Here is a 12,058-nt window from a genome sequence, read left to right as displayed (position 1 = left end):
TGACATCAAAACATTTTAGATGTGTTTTTATTGAACGTAACACAATATAATGCAAAATGTACATGTGGATATATTTTTTCATCAAGATTTATAACAAATATACCTGTTTGATTACATTCATAATTGATAAATACAAAAGAAAAAGAATAAAGACAATAAAGTCACCAAAGACTAATTAACCCCCAAAAAGAGAGATCAGAAATGCTGTTTGCTGTGACCCAGTCATTTAAATGTAGATCTCAGATCATCTATTCTCTGGTTAAGATCTAGAGAGACACAGACAGATAGAAAAGCACTCTAATCTCCTTACCAGTGTATGTATAAACACACGGCTTATATAACAAATCCTCTGAGTGATTGTGCTAAAATGATTGTGTCCCAAAAGTCTTTCCTCTCTTCCTCGCATCCTCCTTCTTCGCTTCCTCTTCAAAATGCACTGGAGGAGAATATCAAAGGAGAGGACCCTTGGATGCTCTCCAGTGTGTTTTGAGAAGGAAGTGAGGATGTGAGGAATAGACTATTGGGACGCAGGGTATGTCTCAGCATCCACCATGACCTCCCCCCTTAATCCCCACAATCCCACCACTTATAAAAAGTGAATTAAAAACAAGAAAAGAATCAGTAATAACCCCTCATTCATAACGAAAAAGTAGTACAAAGGCATGGTTACTGTTTATTTGATGGAATATGCTGTGGCTCTATACACAGTGCATTCATTTGAATGGAAAGAGATAAAGAATAAAATGCATTCAACTACATTTTGCCGACAGTTCCATAATTGTGAATATAAATATACAGCTAATAATCAAGTGTAAAAAAAAACATGATTTCCTGCCACAGGTTGAGTTGAGGAGTTTTTACTGTAGCGTCCCTTAATTTCAGTTTGTTCTAAAAACAGAAGAAACAAAATAACCCAACATTCACATATCCCAAAGAAGCATCAAATACATTTCAATACAAACATTTGATTACTTACAGTGAACATACATAAAACATTGAATAATAAATACACTCTCCCTAAAACATGGAAGAAAGGCATTTCACTGTCTTAAATTGACAACTTAAGCTTTACTGACTGTTTTCTAAAGCTTAACTCTCACGTAGGACCGCACAACACCAGAACCAATAACTTTACCTCTAGAGGTATATCTTGTACCGTTTTGACGTGTTTTAAAAACTGCAGCTAATATAGCTGTGCTCCGCTTTCTCCTTTTCCCTTATGGCTTTTATCCTCAGACCTCCTCCTCATCCCCATCATCCCCTCCTCCCCAGAGTTCCGACACAGGCCCTCGTCGCTGGCTGCCTGCAGGCTGTCGAAGGTGCCCTGCCTCTCCCCTTCCGCCAGGTTCTTCTCCTGCCTCCTGCGTCTCTTACACATCTCGGTGCAGCGCTCGATACAGTTCAACCTGGTATCGGTGGTGCAGGCGTACATGCCAGCCGGCACCGCCAGCACCATGGCACACACGATCACGATGATGTGGATGAGCTTCTCCCGTTGCTCCAGCTGGCTGATGTCACTTCCTGTCACAAAGACAATGCACTGGTCCTGTTGGGGGGGCTGGTTTTTCAGAGTCACACACACCTCATACTTGGTGACTGGCAGCAGGTCGCTGACCGAGTAGCTGTTGATGCCAGGACCCATGTAGGTCATCTCTTTTTTAGGTGAGTCGTATTTACCAAAGTGGATCGTGAACCAGGTCTCTGCTGGGTTGTCTGTTACAGCATACCACTCCAGGGTGATGCCGTAGACCGTCTGCTTGGAGATGCGGATGTCGATGTAGACGTTCTCATCGGCAGATGCTAAGGGAACGGGGGAGATTGAGGCTGAGGCATTAGAGGACTTGACGTTGACCACAACTTTGACGGAAGAGTTCCCAATGAAGTTGTTGGCCGTGCAGGTGTAAATCCCTCTGTCAGCCAGGTGCAGGGATGGGATCACCAGCTGAGACCTGATGGTTTCCTCATCCACATGTGTCTGGGAGACTGAAAAGACAGAGGCAGAAGAATCTGGTCAAAGCTACATCAGCGAGACCTACTGTAGTACTGCATACTGAATGGAATTAGGTTGTTGGTGAAGAATTAGCAACATACAGCACTGTATTGAAATCGGATACATTAAATCACTGTTGAATAAGAAATGCATAAAAAGCATTAGGCTACACATGTACAGTATCATATCAAATCCGATAGGCCTATATTAATGAAACAACAGATGAATTGGAATGAAATACTACATTAAAACTAAATATACAGCAACACGTCATATTTGTCCTGTAAGTAAAGTGGGTTTTTAAATCCTTTCACTCAAGTGATGGAGCAGCCCCCCCCCCCCCCCTCCCATCCACACACACAAACACACACACACACACACACACACACACACACACACACACACACACACACACACACACACAACTATAGCGAAGTAACATCATTTTAATGGATGGTAAAAGTTGTAGAGAAAATAAAACCTTACCAGCAAATCCTCTTATACTCTTTAGATTGTATGTCCAATGGACCTCGGGGTCAGGCCTGGCCTTGACTAAGCACATGAGTGTTATATTCGCCCCCAGTGGCAAAGTAATGTTCGTTTCTGGGGCAGAGGCCACTGGTTTCATGCACGTTTTCACCACGACATCGAGGAAGAGCTTCCCGGCCCTGGAAGTCGGGCTCGCACACGTCAGGTATGAGTTCATCAGAATCAGAGGTGGGCTAAGATCTCTGATAAATTCGACAAAACCTTTGAGGCGACAGTCACATAGCCAAGGGTTGTCGTGCAACGCCAAAAGTACATTGGACGTTATACCCTCTTTTCCCCATTTTTTCTCTGCCGCCTGGTAGAGGGGCCAGTTCATGAAAACATCCCTGGATATGACAGTAAGCTGATTGAAGGATAAGTCTAAGTAGGTCAGACCTGGTAAATGTCTCAGGGCATATTCAGGGAGCACGTCTAGTCGGTTGTGTTTGAGATCCAAAATCTTGAGTTGTGGCGTGTCCTGGAACGCTGTCCACGGTAGTGAACGCAGTTTGTTGCCCTGTAACCTCAACTCTGTCAAATTCCCCAGTCCCTCCAAACTCCTGATGTTCATCAGGGTGATGTCGTTAAAATTCATCCAGAGAAACTCCAAGGCACTAACTTTAGAGAACGAACCCCGGGGTAATTCTGTCAGGTGCGAATTCTCTATTCGAATTTTATTGAAATCATTTGGGATATCCTCTGGGATTTGCCCCATGGCGGTTTCCATACAAAGTAACGTCCTACAAAGAAATGACAAACACGTTTACATTTTTCAAAGCACACGACCTACAATGTATAGTATATGGTAGCAATGTATATAATGTATAGTATATGGTAGCAGTAGTATTCACTCCCTGTGTAATATAGTAATATATAAAATCTCTGATTGCCACAAGTAGCCTAATCAAGTCAACTGTCAAGATTAGAGGTATCAGCTCACTCGACCAGTCAACAACACTATTACTGACACAGCAAGGGCTTGACAACTCTGTTCTAGTAGTTGAAAAGAATTGAAAATAATCAACTTACCTTCCCATTTGTTCATTTATACAAGAGCAACCGGACAAACAAAATGAGGAGCCAGGAGTTACTAGATAAACAACTACAGCTATGGTTAATACGATATAAAAGGTGTCCATATTCCTTTAAAAGAGATGCATGCGAAGTATTCGAGCAGGGTATGTACATGGGTTCAGTGTAGGAAAGCCTATTACCTTAATCTTCCTTGACGTAATTCTTAAGACACCAAATGACACGCCGGAAACACTGTATTTTTAGCAATGAACCACATTGTCTTCTCATTCTTTCTGTATGTTACCTTGAAGTGAAAGGGATATGTTCTCTGAAATTAAATAACATTAAATCAGTCTCTGGACACTGTTAAATTATGAAATGCTATTGATCATAAAGACACAATTACCTAGAATTATCAGTATCAAGTATCATGAGGATATATATATATATGTTTGTTTGTTTATGTTTGTTTTGTGTTTGTCAGACAATTGTGGGCCAGATCTGGTCTTGTGGTGGCACATGTGACTGAGTGCCTGAAACGGCAAGTATTATATGGGCCAGACCTGGTCTGAGTGTGGTTGACCAGAACTAGGTGAGAGTTGGCATTTTGCTTATTGGCCAGCTCTGGGATGTGATATCTGGCCCTGATATGTTCTTGTAGGTACTAGGCCATTTTTGGTTCAAATATGGGGGACCAGTTGTGGGTGAATGTTGGCACTTTGCTCATGGGCCAGCTCTGGGATGTGATATCTGGCCCTGATATGTTCCTGTAGTTACTGGACCATTGTTGGTCTAATTGTGGGGGACCAGTACTGGGTGAGTGTTGGAACTTTGCATAAATTGTTTGCCTTCCTTTAAATGATAAGTTTGTGATATTTAAAGTAAAATCAGATGGATCCTTATTTTGAAAAAATAAGCACATAGTGAACCCAATTGAAATGTCGATGCATCCCACTTGGAATAAAAGAACAGAACTTTAGCGTTACCATACACGTGAAATCTCTGACAATGCAACACTGATCTGGTTACCATACATAAGGCTCAATCTCACACATCCCACATCTAAGCCTTAAGCAACAATACCTGGCCCATATCTGGACCATTTATCAAGTGATAACTGGGCCACATCAACATTTTGGCAAGGTCTGGCCTTTTCATGACAATAATCAGGCTCAGGTATGACAGTCTGAGCTGGCCCACTTCTTTAACAAAGTTGTATTTGGGCTACATCTGGATGCCAGTAGAAAACAAACATGGGCCAGATCTGGGCTATATATATATGACATAATTGTAAGCACAATGCATTAAGTATGTAGGCATTCTTACTGTATAATATATATTATACAGTATATATATCCACATTGTGTTATAGACCTCAATTTAAAATGAATAAAATTAAAAGAATTTGCCATCAATCCACACACAATACCCCAGAATGATAAAGTGACAACAGGTTTTTAGAAATTTCATTAATTTATTAAAATCGAAATACAGAAATACCTCATGTACATACGTATTCAGACCCTTTACTATGACACTCTTAAAATTAGCTAAAATGCAAAAATGTCATCAACAAATCACGCAATAAGTTGAATGGAGTCCCTCTCAATGCAAGGATAATAGTTCAAGTCATTTTGGAATTAATATCTTTGTTTTTTTGGGTCTCTGATTTGCATAGGAATCAATTACACACTGTGTGGATCAGGTTGTCATTACAAACTGAGTAAATGGAGAGGAACAAAACTGCTCAGGAATGCGACCCTGAGGCCTGGGGAGACTTACAAAAATCTACAAAGTTGAATGGTGGAGAGGAAAAAGCACAGTCGATGGGACAACATCATCTTAGTCACTCTACAAAATTGGTCTATAACCAAGTGGCCAAAAAGAATCCCTTAATGGAAAATAATCTATCTCATATCCGTAATTGTGTTTGCAACAATGAATTCATGTGATACAACAAATAAAGTGGCTGGAAATGTGTTTATTTGGTTTTACTACAAAGCATTAAGTTTGGTGCAAATCCAGCACATGCAATGCAGTTTCCACACCATCTCTCATGTGAAGAATAGTGGTAGCTGTATCAAGTTATGTTTGTTACCGGCAGGGACTGGGGAGTTTGTCCGGATCAAGAGAAAATTATGAAATTTAGTGACATCCTAATCTACACAGTGTGTAATTGATTCCTATGCAAATCAGAGACCCTATAAAAACAAGGATATTAATTCCAAAATTATATGAACTATTATCCTTGCATTGAGAGGGACTCCATTCAACTTATTGCGTGATTTGTTGATTACATTTTTGCATTTTAGCTCATTTTAAGAGTGTCGTAGCATAGGGTCTGAATACTTATGTACATGAGCTATTTCTGTATTTCAATTTTAATAAATTTACTGAAATTTTAAAAAACGTTTTTTTTCACTTTGTCATTCTGGAGTATTGTGTGTGGATTGATGGCAAATTATTTAATTTAATCCGTTTTAAATTGAGTCGATAATACAACAAAATGTGGAAAAAGTGAAGGGGTCTGAATACTTTATGAAGGCACTGCATGTGGTATTATATATATATGTTTTAAAATGCTGTTTTTACACAGCAAGAATGGTAAACATTTAACCACACAATTCTTAATATAAAAAGATTTATTTTTGTCATACATTCAGACAGACATATATCTCAGATCATAAATATATACATATACAAAATATACAGTATTTTAATCGGACAGTAGACCTGGCACATTACTCTAAATACACTTACAAAATATACTACTCAAATAATTTCTGCTTCACCATTTCTACAAATACATAACCTTGTCAAATAAAACGCTGAGGTTAATATACATCTCAGAAAGACCTCTGTCGTCCTGTCTGTCCGCCCTCAAAGATGGGTTTCATGTATTATAGAGCAACATGTAATTTCAAAGACAATCGGCTGTATAAATATCCGGATGACAAATATAAAATGCATCTTTACACATCACAAAATTGGTATGCGTATATTGGAATCATCACATAATTTCCCCTTTTTACAGTTCACCAGGTCAAGGGTGGCCTGTATTCCCCCAAGGCTGCATAATAACAGTTAAATTAACATTTATTTTACATCTAGACATCAGGTAGCCATGCATGCCTTTTGCAAAGGCTTAAGTGTCCAATGGTACTCTCTCAATTCCCAAGTCTCTGAGGAGCCTCACTGGTGTAGTTACAGTACATATTGTATCGACATCACTGGCCTGAAAAGACCAACCATAGTGCACCCTCTAAAAGTTGAGGCCATCATTTGGTATCAGCAGAAGTACTCATTTGGGGGGCCCTCAGTCCTAGCTGTAGCCACTGAGTCCACACTAGACCTAGCAGAGAGAAGCCTATTGGATTCATCTGGGTTCATCCTGGTGAGGTACTCCCCCTCCACCCCTTTAGGTTTGGTCCCTGGGGACAGGGTCTCAAATGTGACATAGGATTCTTGCATGTCTTTGGATTTCTTCCCCATCAGCTTTTGGCAGCGCTTCTTCAGCGCCCCGCAGCAGACGATCAATGTCAGGGGGACAGCAATCACACAGGCCACGGTTATCACAACCACATTAATGAGCTTCTGGGTGCCACTGGCGCTAGCCGCCTCATCTGTTGAGAAGATTACACACTGCTCCTTTTTGGGGATCAGGCCTTTGACGCAGACGCAGGCGATGTACTTTGTCTTTGGCACAAGGCCGTCAATGGTAATCCTGCTCTTGCCTGCTTCTACATTGATCCTACGCATGTCCCTCTCACCGAACACGGCGTACAGGACGCTGAACTCGGTGGTATTGGTGGCTGTAGGGGCCCGCCAGTTCAGGGAGACTGTGTGGTCGGTGTCCCCGATCACCTTGACTGAACGCACCACCCTTTTCTCTGGCACCTGCTGCAGGGAGGAGGCGTTGGCTGCCAGGTTGCTTAAAACCTCTTTTGCCACTTCCATTCCATCTGTGCTGGGAAGACTCGATGTTGGTCCATCTCCACCTTCGTCAGATATACTATAGCTTTCAATCTTATACTTTCCAGTGAAACCATTCAGAGGCTCAATGATAGGCATTGCTGCTGTGGTGGTGGATGGAGGTACATATCTTGCGATGAGTTTCTCCTGGTAGGCGGCCTTTCCAAACCCACCGGTTTTCTTCCCTCTGTTCTTCTTGGAAGTGCCACCTTCTTCCTCAGATCTGATTGAATCTGTAATGACCAGGGAAATTATAGCATCTGCAGTCCCCACAAAATTGGTTGCTTTGCAGACGTATTTCCCTGAGTCGCGGTAGGAGACAGCAGGCACACTTAGGATGGACCAAATAATTCCCTCTTTTGAAACTTCTACCTGAACTGTAAGAAAAAGACAAAAACAAAGGAGTGAGCAAACAAAGCATAAGACTGTGAAACTGTTCCAACCTTAATCTCAGTTCCACTCTTGACCTGTACAGTGACAAAAATAGATGTACTCTTCTTATCCTAGGCGGGCCATATATCCCCTGGAATAGCTTTTAGCCAAACTCACTAGTGCCATTCATTTGTTTGCCATCAGCGCGGGTCCAGGACAACTCAGGGATGGGGACCCCGACGGTCCCACAGCGCAGCAGGACATTGTTGCCCAAGGAGCTGCGCACGCGAGCCACGGCAGTGTGAACCCGTGGCCCCTGACACTTCTGCAGCTCAGCCTCATTGAACAGCACCCCCGAAAGGCTCTCTGGGTCAGCGCACCTTAGGCGGGTGTCAATGAGGGCCACAGACGAGGAGGGCGACTTCTGAAACTGGAGTAGATCATAGAGCCGGCAGTCGCAAAGCCATGGATTGTCATGGAGACCTACAGAAAATTAAAAAAAAAAAAATAACACTGTATTGAGCATGGAAATGAATGCATAAGCATGTATGTGGGATGAATAATCTTGCTTTAAGCGTCATCATGCATTATAATGATACTATTATATTCATTATAAAGGCATAATGTGTAGTAGTAATAGTTGTAGATGTAATCATATTAGTTGAAGGTGATTAAAGTGAAAGTAGTGTTACTGTATAACTATATCTTTAGACTATACCATTACTATAATTATTTGACCACCCTCATGCTGATACTGTGTGTCCTGTCCTAACTTACATCTACATTACATGATGCACCAACATGTCCTTAAATGCATGGTTTGCTTCTTACCGAGAATCAGTTTGGAAGTATCCACATCCTGAGATGGTTTTACACTTAACCATGTAGTTAAAACCTCTAAAGGAACTGTTGTCAGACTGTTGCTTGATAGGTCCAGGTAGGTTATGTTCTTGATGTAGATGGTCGCCTCAGCTGGGATAGCTGAGATTTTATTATTGTGTAAATCAAGAAGCCTAAGATTAGGCATATCAGTCAGAGATTCCCAAGGAAAAGATGTAAGGGCATTGCCATCCAGTCTCAGTTCATCCAGACTGTTCAGACCACGGAAACTGTCAACATTCAAAGAGGACAAAGAATTGAAAGACATCCAGAGAAATTCCAGATTGTTGAGGTAGTGAAAGTTTTGGCTTGAGATCCTTGTTATTGCTGTCTTCTCAATTCTCAATTTAGAGGTGTCAGCAGGAAAATTGGGAGGTACCACAGTGGTCTCTGGATCATTGCAAAGAACACTCCTTGATGGGCAAAAAAAAAAACATTAAATGTCACTGTAGAAAAGAGAAAATCTAACATGCATATTCGTTTTTAATTCAATTTGATATCAGAGAGACGCAATAAACCCAGATTGTGAATTAATGTATGGCATGGGGAAACACACACGTATGCAATACATATTTTTGCCAAAATTAATAATTGGTTCTGTTTCCATCAAAAAACCCACTTTTCCTTTTGTTTAAATGTGAGTAAAAACCAGTATAGGCTACACAAGCAAAGGAGATTAAAGAGCATTCGCAAGTTAATCCTTTACTCTATAAAGAGAAGGAAAAACTGACCTGAAACTGAACTAAGCACAGCATATAAAACACAGCAAATGCAATTTAGAACACAAGACATGCACAATTTAAAGTTTCAATTATTGCTCTGGTCTTTTACCTTGCTTTCGATCCATCGCTTAATTTGTGAAAAAAGCAGCTACATTGTGATGGGCACGAACTGCAAACCAGCGGAAGGCAAAGGAACGCCAAGCAGAGAGCCAGACCAAAAGCTCGGAACATTTTCACTCCAAATGCTATCAATCTAAACTACAAATTAAAAGGAGCGAACTGCTATTTCGCTCATCCGAACATCAGATGCATCGTAGTGTCTTGCTCGCTCAGTGCCCCATTCTGATCTGACTGTTCCAAAGCCCGAGATGAAAAGGGATAGACAGGGATTAGTGCAAGGACTTGGGTTATTTTCATTTACACGATCATTGCTTCCTGAAAGCTGATAGGCTGTATAGGTTCCCTTTGTTTGTATACAGAGAAAACACTTCTGAAATAGTTGTTTGGAGGGTTAATAATAGTGAGTGGTGGACCAGAGTGTTTGGGGTTCATTCATAACTTTCGTGTATGTATTTATTTAGCAATGTTTCAGTTTCACGGCTATTGTCCGTGCGCATCATGCAAACAAATTTGCTTTAGTATATGCAAAAAAACATCCACTATGTTATCCTTTTAGTAGTATTCGATGTGGAACCCCACCCCAGACAGTGCATATTTTGGGTACAGAAATTAAAACCTAAACCAATATTTCATATAGTGACATGTAAGCAGGTTATTACTATTGACCCATAGTAATTAGGTTCAAAATCAAATGTAGGCCTATAACAAGGCACTTGTGACTCCACAAGACACGTAGATTAAGTAACCACTAGATGGCATCCAAGAGTGAGAACAAATACATCTCCTCCATCTCATGGTAAATTTGATCGTTTAATATCCTTTCTATAAGGATAAGTCTATAGATTTTAGTGTGTATAAGCACACTCTTAATACATAACAGGGTCACTACAAGTTCCAAGAATTGCCCCATAGTCTTGCCCTATTGTTTATATTTCCCTGAGTAAATATTCTGACCATGACCTTTGATTTGCTGCAGAAGGGTAAAACAGCTTACTATTTCATGAGAAACTCAGTTTCCCTCTTTGTCCATGCAGGGGCAGGCACAAACACCTATTATTTCTGCATGCACAATAGACTTTCACATTGTTTCATATGCAATGCACTGTACCTGTAAGCAACCAGCATTGTAGCCTAATCAGAAGCTGTGACTCACTGCAGTAAAATGATGCTGTTTTTTTCACCATAGGATTATTGAGCAGATGGATCACAGCGAGATAATCAAATTGTGTGAACATGCCAGTCCTATAATTCGTCCCTCCAGAATTTCGGAACAAAGTGCATGCCCTCATGACACACTTTCTAGGATAATCTTGTGATGCTGTGCGCAATATACATGTAGCCTGGTGATGAATTTAGGTTTAGAATGATTAAACTGTCTCTTCCTGCTGTACCCTATCAGACACTGGGGTGACAGTGACACACAGGTGCAGAACTTGTGTAATGGGATCTGCCACCTGGTCACAAAATTGCTTGAAATCCTATAATCCAAACATCTCTACAGTCTGTCCCTTATTAGTGCATCTTTGGCCCATTTCATTCCAGAGTGTTTTTCTAGTACATGAAATAAGCTTACTCTTCTTACATTGTGAGCGTGAAACTGCCAGTGAGTTTACAATGCAGTACATCTGGCATATCAGCAAATGTACAATCAGCGTTTACATGGGTAAAGAGAACTAGACAGCCTGCTATGACTAGACAGATGGACAAATGGGTTGTTTCAAGATTGTTAGGTTGTGTCTTAACAACATCACATTCCTAAGTCAGTGTTTGTGAAGTCTGAGAACCAAAACAGAATTTCATCAACTACAGTGCAGGCTTTGTTTTGTTGCAAATTATGATTATGGCGATTATGGCGGTGTTAGGTGTCAACACACCCAACACGTGTCCACTACACTTATTCCCTGCATGCTGTGTTTCATACCATAGAAGGGTTTCCTCAGAATCAGTTTCTCTCAGTGACGACACCAAGTTGTTTTACTAAGAGCGTCATGGGGTTATGAATAGAAACCATGGGATCTCTATCCAAGGCACCAGGACCTGTTGATTAAGGGTAACCATAGGGACCATCTCAATTAGATAATTAATAATGTTGCAATGCTTAAAGCAACATTGTCATCATAATCCAATGTTAATCCAATTTGATATCAAATTGTAAATCATACTATACCTAATTGACCACCCTCCATGTGCTCCATATTGATGTTTTTGCCATCTTGGAATTGAAGTATTTAACTCTAAAAAGTGTTATTAGGATATGGATCCATTAGGTGGAGGTGAGGTTGGGACATCATTTTACTGATTTTGGAATTGTACTTATGCTGATGTATTTCTATGATTTCTTCAATTGTTTAGTAGCACTTTGTAACCCTGTTTAGAAAAGCGCTATAGAAATAAAGGTACTATTATTATTATTATCATTCGTGTTATTATTAGTAATTGTTGTCATGCAATAACAATGTTT

General features: G+C 40.6%; 2 protein-coding genes across 2 annotated transcripts; both read right to left on the bottom strand.

Moving 5' to 3' along the window:
• Positions 1–1,183: 1,183 nt before the first annotated feature.
• LOC310817555 (leucine-rich repeat, immunoglobulin-like domain and transmembrane domain-containing protein 2) lies at positions 1,184–3,248 on the bottom strand (the record flags this gene model as incomplete). Its single annotated transcript, XM_083688191.1, has 2 exons — positions 2,477–3,248; positions 1,184–1,983 (listed from the first exon to the last, which is right to left on the bottom strand). Exons 1-2 carry the CDS (start codon positions 3,243–3,245, stop codon positions 1,184–1,186), a joined length of 1,569 nt encoding a protein of 522 aa, XP_083544317.1. The 5' UTR covers positions 3,246–3,248.
• A 3,572-nt stretch (positions 3,249–6,820) lies between these two features.
• Positions 6,821–9,708, bottom strand: lrit1b (leucine-rich repeat, immunoglobulin-like and transmembrane domains 1b; the record flags this gene model as incomplete). Its single annotated transcript, XM_083687096.1, has 4 exons — positions 6,821–7,881; positions 8,054–8,359; positions 8,708–9,168; positions 9,587–9,708. 4 exons carry the CDS (start codon positions 9,706–9,708, stop codon positions 6,821–6,823), a joined length of 1,950 nt encoding a protein of 649 aa, XP_083543222.1.
• Positions 9,709–12,058: the final 2,350 nt, after the last annotated feature.

Source organism: Argentina silus (genome assembly GCF_951799395.1).
Source record: "Argentina silus genome assembly, chromosome: 16".
Taxonomy (NCBI): Eukaryota; Metazoa; Chordata; class Actinopteri; order Argentiniformes; family Argentinidae; genus Argentina; species Argentina silus.
The sequence above is the reverse complement of the archived record's forward strand: the minus strand, read 5'-3'. Positions and strand labels throughout refer to the sequence as shown.